This window comes from Salmo trutta, chromosome 1 (genome assembly GCF_901001165.1).
Source record: "Salmo trutta chromosome 1, fSalTru1.1, whole genome shotgun sequence".
Classification (NCBI taxonomy): domain Eukaryota; kingdom Metazoa; phylum Chordata; class Actinopteri; order Salmoniformes; family Salmonidae; genus Salmo; species Salmo trutta.
The window spans coordinates 10372280-10396971 of NC_042957.1; the positions used below are offsets into that span (position 1 = coordinate 10372280).

Sequence of the window (24692 nt, forward strand, 5' to 3'; positions counted from 1 at the left end):
GAGTCATAGAGACAGAATGATATGAACAAGACAGAGAGTCATAGAGACAGAATGATATGAACAAGACAGAGAGTCATAGAGACAGAATGATATGAACAAGATAGAGTCATAGAGACAGAATGATATGAACGAGATAGAGGCATAGAGACAGAATGATATGAACAAGACAGAGAGTCATAGAGACAGAATGATATGAACAAGACAGAGAGTCATAGAGACAGAATGATATGAACAAGATAGAGTCATAGAGACAGAATGATATGAACAAGACAGAGAGTCATAGAGACAGAATGATATGAACAAGACAGAGAGTCATAGAGACAGAATGATATGAACAAGACAGAGAGTCATAGAGACAGAATGATATGAACAAGATAGAGTCATAGAGACAGAATGATATGAACAAGACAGAGAGTCATAGAGACAGAATGATATGAACAAGACAGAGAGTCATAGAGACAGAATGATATGAACAAGACAGAGAGTCATAGAGACAGAATGATATGAACAAGACAGAGAGGCATAGAGACAGAATGATATGAACAAGACAGAGAGTCATAGAGACAGAATGATATGAACAAGATAGAGTCATAGAGACAGAATGATATGAACAAGACAGAGAGTCATAGAGACAGAATGATATGAACAAGACAGAGAGTCATAGAGACAGAATGATATGAACAAGACAGAGAGTCATAGAGACAGAATGATATGAACAAGATAGAGTCATAGAGACAGAATGATATGAACAAGACAGAGAGTCATAGAGACAGAATGATATGAACGAGACAGAGAGTCATAGAGACAGAATGATATGAACGAGACAGAGAGTCATAGAGACAGAATGATATGAACAAGACAGAGAGTCATAGAAACAGAATGATATGAACAAGACAGAGAGTCATAGAGACAGAATGATATGAACAAGACAGAGAGTCATAGAGACAGAATGATATGAACAAGACAGAGAGTCATAGAGACAGAATGATATGAACGAGACAGAGAGGCATAGAGACAGAATGATATGAACAAGATAGAGGCATAGAGACAGAATGATATGAACAAGACAGAGAGTCATAGAGACAGAATGATATGAACAAGATAGAGTCATAGAGACAGAATGATATGAACAAGACAGAGAGGTATAGAGACAGAATGATATGAACGAGACAGAGAGGCATAGAGACAGAATGATATGAACAAGACAGAGAGGCATAGAGACAGAATGATATGAACGAGACAGAGAGGCATAGAGACAGAATGATATGAACAAGACAGAGTCATAGAGACAGAATGATATGAACGAGACAGAGAGGCATAGAGACAGAATGATATGAACAAGACAGAGTCATAGAGACAGAATGATATGAACAAGACAGAGAGGCATAGAGACAGAATGATATGAACGAGACAGAGAGGCATAGAGACAGAATGATATGAACGAGACAGAGAGGCATAGAGACAGAATGATATGAACAAGACAGAGAGTCATAGAGACAGAATGATATGAACAAGATAGAGAGTCATAGAGACAGAATGATATGAACAAGACAGAGTCATAGAGACAGAATGATATGAACAAGACAGAGAGTCATAGAGACAGAATGATATGAACAAGACAGAGAGGCATAGAGACAGAATGATATGAACAAGAGAGAGTCATAGAGACAGAATGATATGAACAAGACAGAGAGTCATAGAGACAGAATGATATGAACAAGACAGAGAGGCATAGAGACAGAATGATATGAACAAGACAGAGAGGCATAGAGACAGAATGATATGAACAAGACAGAGTCATAGAGACAGAATGATATGAACGAGACAGAGAGTCATAGAGACAGAATGATATGAACAAGACAGAGTCATAGAGACAGAATGATATGAACGAGACAGAGAGTCATAGAGACAGAATGATATGAACGAGACAGAGAGTCATAGAGACAGAATGATATGAACAAGATAGAGTCATAGAGACAGAATGATATGAACAAGATAGAGTCATAGAGACAGAATGATATGAACAAGATAGAGTCATAGAGACAGAATGATATGAACAAGATAGAGTCATAGAGACAGAATGATATGAACAAGATAGAGAGGCATAGAGACAGAATGATATGAACAAGACAGAGAGGCATAGAGACAGAATGATATGAACAAGATAGAGAGGCATAGAGACAGAATGATATGAACAAGACAGAGAGTCATAGAGACAGAATGATATGAACAAGACAGAGAGTCATAGAGACAGAATGATATGAACAAGATAGAGAGGCATAGAGACAGAATGATATGAACGAGACAGAGAGTCATAGAGACAGAATGATATGAACAAGATAGAGAGGCATAGAGACAGAATGATATGAACGAGACAGAGAGTCATAGAGACAGAATGATATGAACAAGACAGAGAGGCATAGAGACAGAATGATATGAACGAGACAGAGAGGCATAGAGACAGAATGATATGAACAAGAGAGAGTCATAGAGACAGAATGATATGAACAAGAGAGAGTCATAGAGACAGAATGATATGAACAAGATAGAGAGTCATAGAGACAGAATGATATGAACAAGAGAGAGTCATAGAGACAGAATGATATGAACAAGATAGAGAGTCATAGAGACAGAATGATATGAACAAGATAGAGAGTCATAGAGACAGAATGATATGAACAAGAGAGAGTCATAGAGACAGAATGATATGAACAAGACAGAGAGTCATAGAGACAGAATGATATGAACAAGATAGAGTCATAGAGACAGAATGATATGAACAAGACAGAGTCATAGAGACAGAATGATATGATCGAGACAGAGAGTCATAGAGACAGAATGATATGAACAAGACAGAGAGGCATAGAGACAGAATAATATGAACAAGACAGAGTCATAGAGACAGAATGATATGAACAAGACAGAGTCATAGAGACAGAATGATATGAACGAGACAGAGAGTCATAGAGACAGAATGATATGAACAAGACAGAGTCATAGAGACAGAATGATATGAACGAGACAGAGAGTCATAGAGACAGCATGATATGAACAAGATAGAGAGGTATAGAGACAGAATGATATGAACGAGACAGAGAGTCATAGAGACAGAATGATATGAACAAGATAGAGTCATAGAGACAGAATGATATGAACAAGACAGAGTCATAGAGACAGAATGATATGAACAAGACAGAGAGTCATAGAGACAGAATGATATGAACAAGACAGAGAGTCATAGAGACAGAATGATATGAACAAGACAGAGAGTCATAGAGACAGAATGATATGAACAAGACAGAGAGTCATACAGACAGAATGATATGAACGAGACAGAGAGTCATAGAGACAGAATGATATGAACGAGACAGAGAGGCATAGAGACAGAATAATATGAACAAGAGAGAGTCATACAGACAGAATGATATGAACAAGAGAGAGTCATAGAGATAGAATGATATGAACAAGACAGAGAGTCATAGAGACAGAATGATATGAACAAGAGAGAGTCATAGAAACAGAATGATATGAACAAGAGAGAGTCATAGAGACAGAATGATATGAACAAGACAGAGAGTCATAGAGACAGAATGATATGAACAAGAGAGAGTCATAGAGACAGAATGATATGAACAAGAGAGAGTCATAGAGACAGAATGATATGAACAAGACAGAGAGGCATAGAGACAAAATGATATGAACAAGAGAGAGTCATAAAGACAGAATGATATGAACGAGACAGAGAGGCATAGAGACAGAATGATATGAACGAGACAGAGAGGCATAGAGACAGAATGATATGAACAAGACAGAGAGTCATAGAGACAGAATGATATGAACAAGAGAGAGTCATAGAGACAGAATGATATGAACAAGAGAGAGTCATAGAGACAGAATGATATGAACAAGACAGAGAGGTATAGGTACAGAATGATATGAACAAGACAGAGTCATAGAGACAGAATGATATGAACAAGACAGAGAGGCATTGAGACAGAATGATATGAACAAGACAGAGTCATAGAGACAGAATGATATGAACAAGACAGAGAGGCATAGAGACAGAATGATATGAACAAGACAGAGAGGCATAGAGACAGAATGATATGAACAAGACAGAGAGTCATAGAGACAGAATGATATGAACAAGACAGAGAGGCATAGAGACAGAATGATATGAACGAGACAGAGAGGCATAGAGACAGAATGATATGAACAAGACAGAGTCATAGAGACAGAATGATATGAACAAGACAGAGAGGCATAGAGACAGAATGATATGAACAAGAGAGAGGCATAGAGACAGAATGATATGAACGAGAGAGAGGCATAGAGACAGAATGATATGAACAAGAGAGAGGCATAGAGACAGAATGATATGAACGAGACAGAGAGGCATAGAGACAGAATGATATGAACAAGACAGAGAGGCATAGAGACAGAATGATATGAACAAGACAGAGAGGCATAGAGACAGAATGATATGAACAACACAAAGAATGGGAGAAAGAACGACAGAACGAGAGAGCGGGAGAAAGAACGACAGAACGAGAGAGAGCGGGAGAAAGAACGACAGAACGAGAGAGAGCGGGAGAAAGAATGATAGAAGAGAGAAAGAGCAAGACATAGGCCTAGATGATGTCCTGTAGGTACCTAGATGATGTCCTGTATGCACCAATATGCAGGAACAGTTTGTGATATATTGAAAACCTAAACATAAAATGTGCTATATACACACAAACACCTAGATGATGTCCTGTAGGTACCTAGATGATGTCCTGTAGGTACCTAGATGATGGACTATAGGTACCTAGATGATGGACTATAGGTACCTAGATGATTGACTGTAGTTACCTAGATGATGGACTGTAGGTACCTAGATGATGGACTGTAGTTACCTAGATGATGGACTGTAGTTACCTAGATGATGGACTGTAGGTACCTAGATGATGGACTGTAGGTACCTAGATGATGGACTGTAGTTACCTAGATGATGGACTGTAGTTACCTAGATGATGGACTGTAGGTACCTAGATGATGTACTGTAAAGTTGTGGCCAAAAGGTTTGAGAATGACACAAATATTCATTATCACAAAGTCTGCTGCCTCAGCTTGTATGATGGCAATTTGCAAATTCTCCAGAATGTTATGAAGAGTCATCAGATGAATTGCAATTAATTGCAAAGTCCCTATTTGCCATGCAAATGAACTGAATCCCCCAAAAACATTTCCACTGCATTTCAGCCCTGCCACAAAAGGACCAGCTGACATAATGTCAGTGATTCTCTCATAAACACAGGTGTGAGTTAGGCTGGAGGACAAGGCTGGAGATCACTCTGTCATGCTGATTGAGTTCGAATAACAGACTGGAAGCTTCAAAAGGAAGGTGGTGCTTGGAATCATTCTTCTTCCTCTGTCAATCATGGTTACCTGCAAGGAAACACGTGCCGTCATCATTGCTTTGCACAAAAAGGGCTTCACAGGCAAGGATATTGCTGCCAGTAAGATTGCACCTAAATCCACCATTTATCGGATCATCAAGAACTTCAAGGAGAGCGGTTCAAATGTTGTGAAGCAGGCTTCAATGCGCCCAATAAAGTCCAGCAAGCACCAGGACCGCCTCCTAAAGTTGATTCAGCTGTGGGATCGGGGCACCATCAGTACAGAGCTTGCTCAGGAATGGCAGCAGGCAGGTGTGAGTGCATCTGCACGCACTGTGAGGCGAAGACTTTTGGAGGATGGCCTGGTGTCAAGAAGGGCAGCAAAGAAGCCACTTATCTCCAGAAAAAACATCAGGGACAGACTGATATTCTGCAAAAGGTACAGGGATTGGACTGCTGAGGACTGGGGTAAAGTCATTTTCTCTGATGAATTCCCTTTCCGATTGTTTGGGGCATCCGGAAAAAAGCTTGTCCGGAGAAGACAAGGTGAGCGCATCCTGAGACCATTCATGTGTGGGGTTGCTTCTCAGCCAAGGGAGTGGGCTCACTCACAATTTTGCCTAAGAACACAGCCATGAATAAAGAATGGTACCAACACATCCTCCGAGAGCAACTTCTCCCAACCATCCAGGAACAGTTTGGTGACAAACAATGCCTTTTCCAGCATGATGGAGCACCTTGCCATCAGGCAAAAGTGATAACTAAGTTGCTCGGGGAACAAAACATCGATATTTTGGTTCCATCGCCAGGAAACTGCCCAGACCTTAATCCCATTGAGAACTTGTGGTCAATCCTCAAGAGGCAGGTGGACAAACAAAAACCCACAATTTCTGACAAACTCCAAGCATTGATTGTGCAAGGATGGGCTGCCATCAGTCAGGATGTGGCCCAGAAGTTCATTGACAGCATGCCAGGGCGGATTGCAGAGGTCTTGAAAAAGAAGGGTCAACACTGCAAGTATTGACTCTTTGCATCAACTTCATGTAATTGTCAATAAAAGCCTTTGACATTTATGAAATGATTGTAATTATACTTCAGTATTCCATAGTAACATCTGACAAAAATATCTAAAGACACTGAAGCAGCAAACTTTGTGGAAATGAATATTTGTGTCATTCTCAAAACTTTTGGCCACGACTGTAGGTACCCAGATGATGGACTGTAGGTACCTGAGATCCAGAAAACAGATAAAGACACAACCCCCCAACCAATACCCCTTACCCCTGCCCACAGACACACACACACATCTGCGACACAGATGTTCAGGTCTGTAAAGTTGTGGGCCTGCTCTATGATGAGGCCCATCTTCTGTATTGGTGTCGTTGTGGGCCTGCTCTATGATGAGGCCCATCTTCTGTATTGGTGTCGTTGTGGGCCTGCTCTATGATGAGGCCCATCTTCTGTATTGGTGTCGTTGTGGGCCTGCTCTATGATGAGGCTCTATGTGGAGGCCCATCTGCTGTAGTGGTGTCATTGTGGGCCTGCTCTATGATGAGGCCCATCTTCTGTATTGGTGTCGTTGTGGGCCTGCTCTATGATGAGGCCCATCTTCTGTATTGGTGTCGTTGTGGGCCTGCTCTATGATGAGGCTCTATGTGGAGGCCCATCTGCTGTAGTGGTGTCGTTGTGGGCCTGCTCTATGTGGAGGCCCATCTGCTGTAGTGGTGTCATTGTGGGCCTGCTCTATGATGAGGCCCATCTTCTGTATTGGTGTCGTTGTGGGCCTGCTCTATGATGAGGCTCTATGTGGAGGCCCATCTGCTGTAGTGGTGTCGTTGTGGGCCTGCTCTATGTGGAGGCCCATCTGCTGTAGTGGTGTCATTGTGGGCCTGCTCTATGATGAGGCCCATCTGCTGTAGTGGTGTCATTAATAATGCATGGTCTTTGTACAGGGCTCTCCATCACACACACACACACACACACACGCACGCACGCGCACGCACACGCACAACTACAGAACAGTAGAGCCTGACAGTGATAGTAGTGACGTAGGGAAGCACTCAAGGGTCAGGAATTCCTTTCAACATGTCATAAGTGAGAGGGGGTATGTTTGAGGCGACTCTCCTCGCTTTGCAAACACACAATCCCCACCACCAGCCAATGTTGAGTGCTCTGAGTGCTCTATAAGGGGCTACACTCACTGTAACACTCACACATTGAACACTTGCTAAAATACACACACTCCCCCACCACACAGACATAGACTAACACATACAGAGATAGACTAAAGAACAATCCAACCATATTTAGGACACATAGGGGAGAGTGGGTTAAGTTGAGCCATTTTTGACATTCAGCATCACTCCGTCAAGGGAAATATAGTATTCTTTCTAACAAAGATATCTACGTATATTTCAGGATGTTGTGTAACTCTGGAAACAATCAGAAGTCATGTAAACATAACCGTTTTGAAAAGATAACTTGTCCAAAAAAAGTGGTCTCTTGGCACAACTTACCCAGGTATGGGGTAAATTGAGCCAAGAAACAGGGGAAGTTAAGATGCCTATAAATGTATTTTCTTAATGAAATATCACCACTACCCTTTTAATTAAATTAAAACCATGTCTGTCTTTATTTCCCAAACACAATTATGATCATTTGTCTTTTGATCATTTTAACACTTTTAAACTCAGGTGTAACACCTAATAAAGTTATCTCCTGACTGGCCAGCGTCGTCTGGGTTTGGCCGGTGTAGGCTGTCATTGTAAATAAGAATTTCTTCTCAACTGACTTGCCTAGTTAAATAAAGGTTAAATTAAACAAACAGCTTACATTACCCATCGGAAGAAAACATGTAGCTGTGTGGGCTAATATAGTCAAAATGTTTGCCTTGCAGTAAGTTGAGCTAATGGCCATGGGGTAAGGTGAGCCAATGTACAAGGATGCACTTTCATGCTAGGTTTAGGACCTCATATTGAAGCTTATAGAGACCCCAACTGATGTATACAACAATCTTTAAATGATCTACTTTGGTTTAGATACAAGCATCAAAAAACCTCCAACACAATTAATTAATTTGACTTTGTGAAAATTCTTTTTTTTGTGGACTACTTTTTCAATGTGGTTTCTTCCTTCTCAGACCTCTTCCTAAACATTTGGTCAAATTCTAAGTTTTATGTACGGTTTCCTAGAAACAAGGGTGGATCAACTTACCCCACTCTCCCCTTTTCTATATACCCCATACTGCAGACATAATCTGTACTGTGCTGGCTGGGATTTGTCTTTCACGTTGTCGTTTCCAGCACGGCTCCAGCAACGATGGTAGATGCGTAACCAGGCCAGCTCAGTGCGGCTCACCTTGGCTCAGAAGTATGAATAAGGGTCAGATGATATCTCTTTCTCTCTGAACTATCTAATCCCCCTCCAACACATTATTTGCCTCAACCTGGGATACCATCACCTGACAAGTCCATGCACAGCAGATCACTTCCACTATAACACATGTATGGCATGACAAGCAGCGGCTAATTAATTAAGGCTAGCACAGGCCAGTGAATGCTAACACCGGCTAAAACAGAAACTCTCACAGTCTAGCATTAGCTAGCTTAGCCTAGTGTGCTAATTTAGAGCACAACCAGCGGTCCTGTCACTGACTCCTTCCAGTGATGGCTATTCTGTGGGTGAAATTAGCGCATTGTCACCTATCTGATTCGTACAATCCCTACTTTTAGCCGTGACAATTTGTAAAATTGACAAAAGGATGTTACAAGTCACTCGAGGGCGGCGAGCGACACTGTTGGCTGGAGCCCCCAGGAGGATATTCAGACAACCTTCAACACACACACACACACACACACACACACACACACACACACACACACACACACACACACACACACACACCGGCGTGCATGTTGGCTGGAGCCCCGGGAGTGATATTCAGACAACCTTCAACACACACACACACACACACACACACACACACACACACACACACACACACACACACACACACACACACACACACACACACACACACACACACGTGCCAGAACGTCCATACACACACCGGCATGCACACACACACGCAGGAGATTACACACGCGCGAGAACAAGCAGGAGGAGAGAACTGTACACATCGAGCACATACTCCAGTGTGTGTGCATCTGCATGCATGTGCATGGATGTCTTTGTGGCACATTGTGACATGTGTGTGTGTCTATGTGTCCCAGACACGGTGTTCTGTGGCACATTGTGACCCATGTTTGTGTGTCTAGCTGGTCATCCTGATGGATGAAGTGACATGTAACAAAGCCTGGCACAGCTCAGCACGGCTCAGCACAGCTCAGCACGGCTCAGCACGGCTCAGAGAAGGGAGGGGAGGAGAGGGTCACACAGTCTACATCAGTTACCAGGACCATCATACACCAGACATGGACACACTCTGGCTAACCAGCATGGTCCTCAACACTGACACAAGCGCACACACACAAACACAGGCAATTATGCATCCAGGCATTTACACACGCTCACACAGCACCCCACCCCCTCAACACAAACTGCCCCCCCCCCAAATCTGTACACACTAATGAGTGTGTGACAGCCTCGTTGACAGTCTAGTTAGCTAGTGGTGTCAGCTCTAGCTCCCAATACAGCGTGACATATAAGACATGGCACAGGATTCCAAATAACACACTACAGGACATTACTGGCAGACTGGGCTGGGGATGGGCTCTATGACACATCTACACTGATACACCCTGACACATCTACACTGATACACCCTGACATCTACACTGATACACCCTGACACATCTACACTAACACACCCTGACACATCTACACTGATACACCCTGACACATCTATACTGATACACCCTGACATCTACACTGATACACCCTGACACATCTACACTAACACACCCTGACACATCTACACTGATACACCCTGACACATCTACACTGATACACCCTGACACATCTACACTGATACACCCTGACATCTACACTGATACACCCTGACACATCTACACTGATACACCCTGACACATCTACACTAACACACCCTGACACATCTACACTGATACACCCTGACACATCTACACTGATACACCCTGACACATCTACACTGATACACCCTGACATCTACACTGATACACCCTGACACATCTACACTAACACACCCTGACACATCTATACTGATACACCCTGACACATCTACACTGATACACCCCTGACATCTACACTGATACACCCTGACACATCTACACTAACACACCCTGACACATCTATACTGATACACCCTGACACATCTACACTGATACACCCTGACACATCTACACGGATACACCCTGACACATCTACACTGATACACCCTGACACATCTACACTGATACACCCTGACACATCTATACTGATACACCCTGACACATCTACACTGATACACCCTGACATCTACACTGATACACCCTGACACATCTACACTAACACACCCTGACACATCTATACTGATACACCCTGACACATCTACACTGATACACCCTGACACATCTACACGGATACACCCTGACACATCTACACTGATACACCCTGACACATCTACACTGATACACCCTGACACATCTACACTGATACACCCTGACACATCTACACTGATACACCCTGACATCTACACTGATACACCCTGGCACATCTACACTAACACACCCTGACACATCTATACTGATACACCCTGACACATCTATACTGATACACCCTGACACATCTACACAGATACACCCTGACACATCTACACTGATACACCCTGACACATCTACACTAACACACCCTACCACATCTACACTGATATACCCTGACACATCTACACTGATACACCCTGACACATCTACACTGATACACCCTGACACATCTACACTGATACACCCTGACACATCTACACTAACACACCCTACCACATCTACACTGATACACCCTGACACATCTACACTGATACACCCTGACACATCTACACTGATACACCCTGACACATCTACACCCTGACACATCTACACTGATACACCCTGACACATCTATACTGATACACCCTGACACATCTATACTGATACACCCTGACACATCTACACTGATACACCCTGACATCTACACTGATACACCCTGGCACATCTACACTGACACACCCTGACACATCTATACTGATACACCCTGACACATCTATACTGATACACCCTGACACATCTACACAGATACACCCTGACACATCTACACTGATACACCCTGACACACCCTACCACATCTACACTGATATACCCTGACACATCTACACTGATACACCCTGACACATCTACACTGATACACCCTGACACATCTACACTGATACACCCTGACACATCTACACTGATACACCCTGACATCTACACTGATACACCCTGGCACATCTACACTAACACACCCTGACACATCTATACTGATACACCCTGACACATCTATACTGATACACCCTGACACATCTACACAGATACACCCTGACACATCTACACTGATACACCCTGACACATCTACACTAACACACCCTACCACATCTACACTGATATACCCTGACACATCTACACTGATACACCCTGACACATCTACACTGATACACCCTGACACATCTACACTGATACACCCTGACACATCTACACTGATACACCCTGACACATCTACACTAACACACCCTACCACATCTACACTGATACACCCTGACACATCTACACTGATACACCCTGACACATCTACACTGATACACCCTGACACATCTACACCCTGACACATCTACACTGATACACCCTGACACATCTATACTGATACACCCTGACACATCTATACTGATACACCCTGACACATTTACACATCTACACCCTGACACATCTACACTAATACACCATGTTACTACTGGTAATAAACAAGAGCAGACCAGGTTTCCTGGTACAACACAAGGGTGTGTGTGTGTGTGTGTCTGTTGTAGCATGGTCCCAGTGTCGGATGTAGACTGTGCTGGAGGTTTAGAGTTGGAAGACTTACAGGGAGGGGTCGTGCACCAGATCTTTGAGGTTGATTCCACTGCGGTCCTCTGCCAGGTTCCTAAAACAGCTGTCACTCACTGGATGAAGAGAACGAGAGAGAGAGCGAGAGAGAGAGAGAAATCATCAGTAAAGTGGGGCAATATATAGAGATTACAAAATAATCTCCCCCAGTCGACAGACAGAGACAGAGACAGAGACAGAGACAGACAGACAGACAGACAGACAGACAGACAGACAGACAGACAGACAGACAGACAGACAGACAGACAGATCTGCAACCATTGTGTTCCATGACTTTTGAGCAGGTGTGAGCCACATGAGTCATCATTGTGCTCAGAGATAGAATAACACAGAGAGAGAGCGAGAGAGAGAGAGAGAGAGAGAGAGAGAGAGAGAGAAAGTGAGAGACTTCCTAAGAAAGAGACAAGGTGTTTCATGGTATAAGTGATTACTGTGGCGCTTACAGTATATAAGATATACAAATACATCTTTATAAATAGACTGACTTAGAAAGTGACAAAGAGTAGCACTACCATTGCTGCACTCAACCAACTCCATAACACTACAAGTAAGGACACTTGGACACCAGGAAAATTGTTACATTTTTAACCACTGATGGAGAGCAGGAGGGGGTAAGAGAGAGAGAGAGATGGTGGGGAAATAAAACAAGAGAAAGGGATGACAGAGAGGAGGCGGAGGGTAGAATGAGAGAAAAATGGCTGAGGGGATATGAGGAGAATGAGAGAGAGAGGGAGGAGAGAGAGGGAGGAGAGAGGGGGATGAGAGAGAGGGAGGAGGGTAGGGAAAATGAGAGAGGGGGATGAGAGGAGGTAAAAGGGATTGCTGTAGGGACAGAGGTAAACAGAGAGTGTAGACCAGTACTCTGGGCTCTGGCAAATACATGTGAGAGTGCTGACATTTGCAGAGAGAGAGAGAAAGAAAGAAAGAGGGAGAGGGAACAGGGAGCACACACTACCCTGAATTACAAGGGCAATGCTGTGTGTGTGTGTGTGTGTGTGTGTGTGTGTGTGTGTGTAAGGGGGGGACTTCCTTTCAGACTGCAGTATTCCTTACAATCACAACCACCCCTCCTCAGTCTCTCTCACCCAGCTACCCCTCCTTAGTCTCTCTCACCCAGATACCCCTCCTCAGTCTCTCTCACCCAGATACCCCTTCTCAGTCTCTCTCACCCAGATACCCCTCCTCAGTCTCTCTCACCCAGATACCCCTCCTCAGTCTCTCTCACCCAGATACCCCTCCTCAGTCTCTCTCACCCAGATACCCCTCCTTAGTCTCTCTCACCCAGATACCCCTCCTCAGTCTCTCTCACCCAGATACCCCTCCTCAGTCTCTCTCACCCAGATACCCCTCCTCAGTCTCTCTCACCCAGATACCCCTCCTTAGTCTCTCTCACCCAGATACCCCTCCTCAGTCTCTCTCACCCAGATACCCCTCCTCAGTCTCTCTCACCCAGATACCCCTCCTTAGTCTCTCTCACCCAGATACCCCTCCTCAGTCTCTCTCACCCAGATACCCCTCCTCAGTCTCTCTCACCCAGATACCCCTCCTCAGTCTCTCTCACCTGCCCATAAGAAGATAAACAGCTTGGAAATTCCCAGAAAATGTCATGGCTTTAGAAGCTTCTGAGGCTAATTGACATAATTTGAGTCAATTGGAGGTGTACCTGTGGATGTATTTCCATGCCTACCTTCAAACTCAGTGCCTCTTTGCTTGACATCATGGGAAAATCAAAAGAAATCAGCCAAGACCTCTGAAAATAAATTGTAGACTTCCATCAGTCTGGTTCATCCTTGGAGCAATTTCCAAATGCCTGAAGGTACACGTTCATCTGTACAAACAATAGTATGCAAGTATAAACACCACGGGACCACGCAGCCGTCATACCGCTCAGGAAGTAGACGCGTTCTATCTCTTTGAGGTTAACATACTTTGGTGCAAAAAGTGCAAATCAATCCCAGAACAAAAGCAAAGGACCTTGTGAAGATGCTGGAGGAAACCGGTACAAAAGTATCTATATCCACAGTAAAACGAGTCCTATAATCGACATAACCTGAAAAGCCGCTCAGCAAGGAAGAAGCCACTGCTCCAAAAAAGCCAGACTATGGTTTGCAGCTGCACATGGGGACAAAGATCGCACTTTTTGGAGAAATGTCCTCTGGTCTGATGAAACAAAAATAGAACTGTTTGGCCATTATGACCATCGTTATGTTTGGAGGAAAACGGGGGATGCTTGCAAGCCGAAGAACACCATCCCAACCGTGACGCACGGGGGTGGCAGCATCATGTTGTGGGGGTGCTTTGCTGCAGGAGGGACTGCTGCACTTCACAAAATAGATGGCATCATGAGGAAGCAAAATTATGTGGATATATTGAAGCAACATCTCAAGACATCAGTCAGGAAGTTAAAGCTTGGTCGCAAATGGGTCTTCCAAATGGACAATGACCCCAAGCATACTTCCAAAGTTGTGGCAAAATGGCTGAAGGACAACAAAGTCAAGGTATTGGAGTGGCCATCACAAAGCCCTGACCTCAATCCTATAGAAATTTTGTGGGCAGAACTGAAAAAGAGTTTGCGAGCAAGGAGGCCTACAAACCAGACTCAGTTACACCAGCTCTGTCAGGAGGAATGGGCCAAACTTCACCCAACTTATTGTGGGGAAGCTTGTGGAAGGCTACCCGAAACGTTTGACCCAAGTTAAACAATTTAAAGGCAATGCTACCAAATACTAATTGAGTGTATGTAAACTTCTGACCCACTGGGAATGTGATGGAAAAAATTAAAGCTGAAATAAATCATTCTCTCTATTATTTCACATTCTTAAAATAAAGTGGTGATCCTAACTGAATTTTTACTAGGATTAAATGTCAGGAATTGTAAACAATATATTTTAAATATATTTGGCTAAATTGTATGTAAACTTCTGACTTCAACTGTATAGTATATCTTAAGATGAATGCACTAACTTTAAGTCGCTCTGGATAGGGACGTCTGCTAAATATCTAAAATGTTAAAAAAAATGGTGTGTTGGGGAACTCCTCACTAAAGGTAATAAAACGTGCCCCTCCTTGAAGTGTGATAAATAGGAGAGTGATCCCTGAGAGAAAGAAAAAAAGAGAGAGAGAGTGAGGGAGAGAGTGAGGGGAAGGGAGAGAGGAGGGAGAGGAAGAGAGAGATGAGTGAAGGAGAGAGAAGAGGGAAAGGGAGAGAGGAGGGAGAGGAAGAGAGAGATGAGTGAAGGAGAGAGAAGAGGGAAAGGGAGAGAGGAGGGAGAGGAAGAGAGAGATGAGTGAAGGAGAGAGAAGAGGGAAAGGGAGAGAGGAGGGAGGGAGAGATATCTGGCTGCAGTTGAAACAGGCTTCAAAGGAATATTAATGTGATCCTGTGCAGGAGCTGAACACAGAGGAGGGGAAGGAGGGAAGAGGAGGAGGAAGGAAGAGGAGGAGAAAGGAATGCAGATGGTTGCCATGACGCTGTGGATTCCACTCTGCACCTTTTTTCCAGGTCAGGAGTCTGGGAGTGGCTGGCCGTTTAGATCCCTCCCCCCTGACAAAATAGAGCTCCTCCCCCTAAGCCTATTGCAGGTCTGCTTCACTGCAGCTAAAAAAATTATAATCTGCATCCACACCCAGACAAGATCCACATCTAACCTACAGCTCACAACTTCAGTTTTGGCACTGATCTCAAATATGACTCGTCTCAGTGAACTGGGCATATGTCACACGTCACTACTTCACAGGAGAGGCATTTGAACGTAACATACATTTTTTTTTATCAAAATGCTTTTTGTGGCAGAAATGCCTTCTGGAACATGTGAACTTTCATGTGCCTTAATAAAAAAACTATTCCATCCCTAAATAAAATTGTTAAATTACGAGCCTAGTTGGTTTTGCCACTGAATAAGTCAGGAACCTTCCCGCTAGCCATGATTGGCTGAGATAATGTACGGGCTGGACATGCCGGGAGATGAGTTTGGATTGGTCTGCCATGTAGCATGATTCTGTTTCTAACGTGAGCTGCTCAGTATATGTTGATAGTCCTTTCTGCTGCACTGTTTTTGCTACTTTTCACAACAACATTGATGCCCTGAATTTAGCAGGCACTATCGACAGATCAGTTGGAAAAATGCATTTGCTACTTTCTGCAAACGCCACGGTCAGTGTGAACCGGAGAGACTTGACACAACGCTGGCCAAACAAGATGTAGCTTCAAACAAAACAGTTAAAATGGTTCCATTCTGCCGTGCAGCGTTCATCCATGTATGTAAGAGTCTAGCTACATTTTCAGATATTATAAGTTTCTCATTTGGTCAGAAAGTCATTTTCATTGGAAGTTAAAGCATACTGTTAGCTTGCTCGTGAATATTAGCTTGCTGGCTCACTAGCTAACATTACCTGTATGATCTGTGTAATAATATTATTTGAATCAGAAATCCATTTACATTCTTAGTTATAGCCTAATGTTTACTAGCGAACATTGAACCTGGTTGGTTAGCTTTAGCTACCTGCAGATTCATACTATTTATTTTTTTATTTTCACCTTTATTTAACCAGGTAGGGTAGTTGAGAACAAGTTCTCATTTACAACTGCGACCTGGCCAAGATAAAGCAAAGCAGTGCGATAAACTACACAGAGTTACACATAGGATAAACAAAAGTACAGTCAATAACACAATAGAAAAATATATATACAGCGTGTGCAAATGGAGTAAGGAGGTAAGACAATAAATAGGCCATAGTAGCGAAGTAATTACAATTTAGCAAAGTAACACTGAAGTGATATGTGCAGATGATGATGTGCAAGTAGAAATACTGGTGTGCAACAGAGCAAAAAAGTTAATAAAAACAATATGGGGATGAGTTAGGTAGTTGGGTGGGCTATTTACAGATGCGCTATGTACAGCTGCAGCGATCGGTAAGCTGCTCAGATAGCTGATGTTTAAAGTTAGTGAGGGAGATGTAAGTCTCCAACTTCAGCAATTTTTGCAATTCGTTCCAGTCATTGGCAGCAGAGAACTGGAAGGAAAGGTGGCCAAAGTGGGTGTTAGCTTTGGGGATGACCAGTGAGATATACTTGCTGAGCGCGTGCTACGGGTGGGTGTTGTTATTGTGACCAGTGAGCTGAGATAAGGCGGAGCTTTACCTAGCAAAGACTTATAGATGACCTGGAGCCAGTGGGTCTGGCGACGAATATGTAGCGAGGGCCAGCCTACGAGAGCATACAGGTCGCAGTGGTGGGTGGTATATGGGGCTTTGGTGACAAAATGGATGGCACTGTGATAGACTGCATCCAGTTTGCTGAGTAGAGTGTTGGAGGCTATTTTGTAAATGACATCGCCGAAGTCGAGGATCGGTAGGATAGTCAGTTTTACGAGAGTATGTTTGGCAGCATGAGTGAAGGAGGCTTTGTTGCGAAATAGGAAGCCGCTTCTAGATTTAATTTTGGATTGGAGATGCTTAATATGAGTCTGGAAGGAAAGTTTACAGTCAAGCCAGACACCTAGGTATTTGTAGTTGTCCACATATCCTAAGTCAGAACCGTCCAGAGTAGTGATGCAAGTCGGGCAGGCAGGTGCGAGCAGCGATCGGTTGAAGAGCATGTATTTAGATTTAATGGCGTTTAAGAGCAGTTTGAGGCCACGGAAGGAGTGTTGTATGGCATTGAAGCTCGTTTGGAGGTTCGTTAACACAGTGTTCAAAGGGCCAGATTTATACAGAATGGTGTCGTCTGCGTAGAGGTGGATCAAGGAATCACCCGAAGCAAGAGCGACATCATTGATATATACAGAGAAAAGAGTCGGCCCGAGAATTGAACCCTGTGGTACCCCCATAGAGACTGCCAGAGGTCCGGACAACAGGCCCTCCGTTTTGACACACACGACTCTATCTGAGAAGTAGTTGGTGAACCAGGCGAGGCAGTCATTTGAGAAACCAAGGCTGTTGAGTCTGCCGATAAGAATACGGTGATTGACAGAGTGGAAAGACTTGGCCAGGTCGATGAAGACGGCTACGATGGGTGGTACAATGGGATTCGAAATGGTCAGTGATCTGTTTGTAAACTTGGCTTTCGAAGACTTTAGAAAGGCAGGGCACGATGGATACAGGTCTGTAACAGTTTGGGTCTCCCTCTTTGAAGAGGGGGATGACCGCGGCCGCTTTCCAATCTTTAGGAATCTCGAACGATACGAAAGAGAGGTTGAACAGACTAGTTATAGGGGTTACAACAATGGCGGCGGATCATTTTAGAAAGAGAGGCTCCAGATTGTCTAGCCCAGCTGATTTGTACGGGTCCAGGTTTTGCAGCTCTTTCAGAACATCTGCTATCTGGATTTGGGTGAAGGAGAAGCTGGGGAGGCTTGGGCAGGTAGCTGTCGGGGTGCGGAGCTGTTGGCCGGGGTTGGGGTAGCCAGGAGGAAAGCATGGCCAGCCGTAGAGAAATGCTTATTGAAATTCTCGATTATTGTGGATTTATCGGTGGTGACAGTGTTTCCTAGCCTCAGTGCAGTGGGCAGCTGGGAGGAGGTGCTCTTATTCTCCATGGACTTTAGTGTCCCAGAACGTTTTGGAGTTAAAGCTACAGGATGCAAATTTCTGTTTGAAAAAGCTATCCTTTGCTTTTCTAACTGACTGTGTGTATTGGTTCGTGACTTCCCTGAAAAGTTGCATATCCCGGGGACTATTCGATGCTAGTGCAGTCCTCCACAGGATGTTTTTGTGCTGGTCGAGGGCAGTCAGGTCTGGAGTCAACCAAGGGCTATATCTGTTCTTAGTTATACATTTTTTGAAAGGGGCATGCTTATTTAAGATGGTGAGGAAATTACTTTTAAAGAACAACCAGGCATCCTCAACAGACGGGATGAGGTCAATATCCTACTACAGCTATGACAATGTTTGTATTGGTTGGTAGTAGTAGGAGTTGGGATTATGTCAGTTCATTACTTTGCTAGCTAGCTACATGTCTAAACAAAAAACTTTGGCAGATGATTACATGACCCATCAATTTAGCAGGTGTGTCTGGAGGTGATTATGGCCATCAATTGTATTTCATGAACATGTGTACATGTCTAGACAATAGTGACCCATCCACAGCTAGATGTGGCGTGGTTATAGAATTTCCTTCACATGACCCATCAATTTAGACAAGTATGTCAGGTTTTTATTTATTCATTATTTTACGAGGTAAGTTGACTGAGAACATATTCTCATGTACAGCAACAACCTGGGGGAATAGTTACAGGGTAGAGGAGGGGATGAAAGAGCCAATTGTAAAGTGGGGATTATTAGGTGACCATGATGGTTTGAGGGCCAGATCAGGAATTTAGCCAGGACACCGGGGTTAACAGCCCTACTCTTACGATAGGTGCAATGGGATCTTTAATGACCTCAGAGAGTCAGGACACCCGTTTAACGTCCCATCCGAAAGACGGCACCCTACACAGGGCAGTGTCCCCAATCACTGCCCTGGGCATTGGGATCTTTTTTTAGACCAGAGGAAAGAATGCCTCCTACTGGCCCTCCAACACCACTTCCAGCAGCATCTGGTCTCCCATCCAGGGACTGACCAGGATCAACCCTGCTTAGCTTCAGAAGCAAGCCAGCAGTGGTATGCAGTGTGGTATGCTGCTGGCACTTAGTAAGCTTCATCTCAAATCAAAGTTTATTTGTCACGTGCACCGAATACAACAGGTGTAGACCTTACAGTGAAATGCTTACTTACAGGCTCTAACCAATAGTGCAAAAAATCAAATAATTATAAAATATTTTTATCTGGACACTTTCTGTTTTCAATATTGCTACTATGCAAGTAACCATTTCACTGTACTGTTTACACCTTCTGTATCCTGTGCATTTGACAGATCAACTTTTTATTTGATATAGTGTGTTTACCAGAGAGCGTCATTTGAAGAACAACATGACCTGCACCAAAGTCAAATTCGGATATACAGTACAGTCAAAAGTTTGGACACACCTACTCATTCAAGGGTTTTTCTTTTTTTTTTAAACTATTTTCTACATTGCAGAATAATAGTGTACGCCAATGACTGCCAAGGACTATATCAAGTGTATTTTTACCTGGTATTTTTCCTTATTGTAGGCTATTACTTTCACCACTTGGTTGTTTACTAAACTAATCACTCTGTTTAGCAAATTACCTCACATGTGAATCCTTAAAGAGATGGGTGGGGCTAAGGCTCAAGTGGGTGTGAATGATGCTGAATAAGTGTAGACAAAGAAGAGCTCTCCAGTAGGTGTACCAAAACATTCAAGAGCCATTTTCTTAAAAGTGGGGTTACAAGTGTATGACTTTCCCATTGTTCTTCAACTGCAGTGTATGATAAACCATTTTCTAGCTCTGAGTCGCTTATGTTGCTGTAAAAAACACAATTTCAAATTTTGCTATATAAGACCGAATCGAGGCAGTCGGTCACAAATCAGTTCATGCTTTTAACCTGTAATGGTTAAAGCTAGGACACGGACAGGGAATACTGATCCTAGATCATTAGTTACAGTAAGGGCCACTTGGAGAAGGTAATATCCACTTGGCATATAGACTACCTTTAGCCAGCCAGGTTGCTTAAGATTCAGAGCAAAATATGATGTTCGTCCAGGTAAGCAGGAAGTCGGGAGATGGCTTCAAATCCGGCAAGGTAATCCCAGTCCAAGGCAGTCGTTTAATATTTTTTTTACCTTAACCCTTAATCATTCTGAATTATGCCTAAACCTGACTCATTCATCCCCCTCCTCTCCCCTGTAACTATTCCCCAGGTCGTTGCTGTAAATGAGAATGTGTTCTCAGTCAACTTACCTGGTAAAATAAAAGTTTTTTCTTTTTTTTTACTCTACATTTGACATTTATGGACAAACTTCAGATTTTGCAGTGAGACTGTGAGAGCTTGTTGCTCTAGCAGGAGATCCAATGACCCTGTCCAGAGTGGCATTTCCCCATGATCCACATACAGTCCATATCCCCACAGGTCAACATCTATTGGATGGATACAGACCGACAGACTGACGGACAGACAGCCAGATACAGGGCAGCCAGACACAGACACTGGGCGGGCAGACAGACATTGGGCAGACAGGGGACTTTCCCAGCTGGGTAGACTGGAGTTGGGTTTGATTCCATTTCATTCCTGTCAGTTGAATTGGACATGGAGTTTCTCCATAGATAAGCATGGCTAGCTGATCTGTCTACAATTGTCTGTATCTGTCTATGTATGTGTGTCTGTGTGTGTGTCTCTGTGTGTGTGTCTCTCTGTGTGTGTGTGTGTGTGTCTGTGTGTGTGTGTCTCTCTGTGTCTCTGTGTGTGTGTCTCTGTGTGTGTGTGTGTGTGTGTCTGTGTGTGTGTCTCTCTGTGTCTCTGTGTGTGTGTCTCTCTTTGTCTCTGTGTGTGTGTCTCTGTGTGTGTGTGTGTGTGTGTCTCTGTGTGTGTCTCTGTGTGTGTGTCTCTGTGTGTGTGTGTGTGTGTGTGTGTGTATGTATGTGTGTCTGCTAGACTAGCTAGAGTGCCTGCATCTCCCCAGGCTAGCAGTAGGAGTGGGAGGAGAGCAGGAGGCAGCTACTTTAGAAGCATTACGGCAGGGCGGAGGGGCTCCAGAGAGAACATTGAAGTCAGCATCCACATGGGATCCCGGTGTACACTCACTCTTTAAAGGGTTAATACGAGCCCCAACACACATCAGAAAGATGGAGGGATGGGGTAAGAGACAGAATAGAGAGGGAAAGAAACAAAAGAGAGACGACTAAGAGGATGAGAAAGAGGACTATAATGAGGAAAGAGAAGAGATGAATGGTGATCAATGAGGAGTGAAAAAATAAAACCAGAAAATGATGAGCAAAAAGAGGAACAGAGCTGGAAGGAAGAGAGATAAGGAGAGGAGAAGGAGAACTAGAAAAGAAAAAAAGTTAAAAGATGAAGAGGAGACAAAGAGAATAAAAAATAAGAGAAGAGACTGGAAAAGAGACTGGAGAAGAGACTGGAGGAGAGACTGGAGGAGAGACTGGAGGAGAGACTGGAGGAGAGACTGGAGGAGAGACTGGAGAAGAGACTGGAGAAGAGACTGGAGAAGAGACTGGAGGAGAGACTGGAGGAGAGACTGGAGAAGAGACTGGAGGAGAGACTGGAGGAGAGACTGGAGAAGAGACTGGAAGACAATGGAGGAGAGACTGGAGGAGACACTGGAGAAGAGACTGGAGAAGAGACTGGAGGAGAGACTGGAGAAGAGACTGGAGGAGAGACTGGAGAAGAGACTGGAAGACAATGGAGAAGAGACTGGAGAAGAGACTGGAGAAGAGACTGGAAGACAATGGAGAAGAGACTGGAGAAGAGACTGGAGGAGAGACTGGAGGAGAGACTGGAGGAGAGACTGGAGAAGAGACTGGAGAAGAGACTGGAGAAGAGACTGGAGAAGAGACTGGAGAAGAGACTGGAGAAGAGACTGGAGAAGAGACTGGAAGACAATGGAGAAGAGACTGGAGAAGAGACTGGAGAAGAGACTGGAGAAGAGACTGGAGAAGAGACTGGAGAAGAGACTGGAAGACAATGGAGAAGAGACTGGAGAAGAGACTGGAGAAGAGACTGGAAGACAATGGAGAAGAGACTGGAGAAGAGACTGGAGGAGAGACTGGAGGAGAGACTGGAGAAGAGACTGGAGGAGAGACTGGAGAAGAGACTGGAGAAGAGACTGGAGAAGAGACTGGAGAAGAGACTGGAGAAGAGACTGGAAGACAATGGAGAAGAGACTGGAGAAGAGACTGGAGAAGAGACTGGAGAAGAGACTGGAGAAGAGACTGGAGAAGAGACTGGAGAAGAGACTAGAGAAGACACTGGAGAAGACTGGAAGAGACATTGGAGAAGACTAGAGAAGCGACTAGAGAAGACACTGGAAAAAGAGCCTCCTGGGTGGCGCAGTGGTCTAACGCACTACATCGCAGTGCTAGCTGTGCAACCAGAGATTCTGGGTTCGAGCCCAGGCTCTGTCGCGCCCGGGAGGCCCATGGGGCGGCGCACAATTGGTCTAGCATCATCCGGGTTAGGGAGGGCTTGGCCGGCAGGGATATCCTTGTCTCATCGCGCAGTGTACGCTTACCAGGTGTACAGTGTTTCCTCTGACACATTGGTGCGGCTGGCTTCCTGGTTGGATGTGCATTGTGTCAAGAAGCAGTGTGGTTGGGTTGTGTTTCGGAGGACGCATGGCTCTCGACCTTCGCCTCTCCCGAGTCTGTGCGGGAGTTGCAGCGATGAGACAAAACTGTAACTACTACCAATTGGTGGAGAAAAAGGGGTAAAAATAAATATAAAGCTGGAAGAGACACTGGAGAAGGTGGGATACATGGAGTGCTAGTGTGTCCCAGCCAGTCAATTATTTCTAGGGCATGAAGCAGTCAGACTCATTATTTCCAAGTGATCCCACACTATTGGGGCTTCCCTTATACCACCAAGGAACCCTCACACAGACAACACACAGGTTATACTGTAACTCAGACACGGGCCAGAATATACACATTAGCACACACACAAAAACGTTTGTTTGAAGATGAAGTTCCCTATGGAAACGGATAATAAAAACGTGAATTGTTTTTGGACATAACAGCTTTTTTTATCCAGACCAATTCCTCACGTTCAAGTACAGTGCCTATCTGGAATCTACATGAACATGCAGCAGAATCAAACATATATGGTTAAAATTGTACTAATAGATATATCAAACCTATTGCCCTCCCACGGTAAAATAATACTAACAGATATATCAAACCTATTGCCCTCCCACGGTAAAATAATACTAACAGATATATCAAACCTATTGCCCTCCCACTGTAAAATAGTACTAACAGATATATCAAACCTATTGCCCTCCCACGGTAAAATAATACTACTAGATACACTACCAGTCAAAAGTTTGGACATACCTACTCATTCAAGGGCTTTTCTTTATTTTTACCATTTTCTACATTGTAGAATAATAGTGAAGATGTCAAAACTATGAAATAACACATATGGAATCATGTAGTAAGCAAAAAAGTGTTAAACAAATCAAAATATATTTTATATTTGAGATTATTCAAATAGTCACCCTTTGCCTTGATGACAGCTTTGCAAACTCTTGGCATTTTCTCAACCAGCTTCATGAGGTAGTCACCTGGAATGCATTTCAATTAATAGGTATGTCTTCTTAAAAGTTCATTTGTGGAATTTCTTTCCTCAAATACATTTGAGCCAATCAGCTGTGT

General features: G+C 43.8%; 1 protein-coding gene across 1 annotated transcript in view; it reads right to left on the minus strand.

The window, feature by feature from the left end:
• LOC115159151 (gephyrin) overlaps nt 1-24692 on the minus strand; it is a gene marked incomplete in the record, with an annotated part of 112193 nt that overhangs the window by 82202 nt on the left and 5299 nt on the right. The window contains 1 exon segment of the mRNA XM_029708644.1: nt 12441-12519. Coding sequence (XP_029564504.1) covers nt 12441-12519 — 79 coding nt within the window.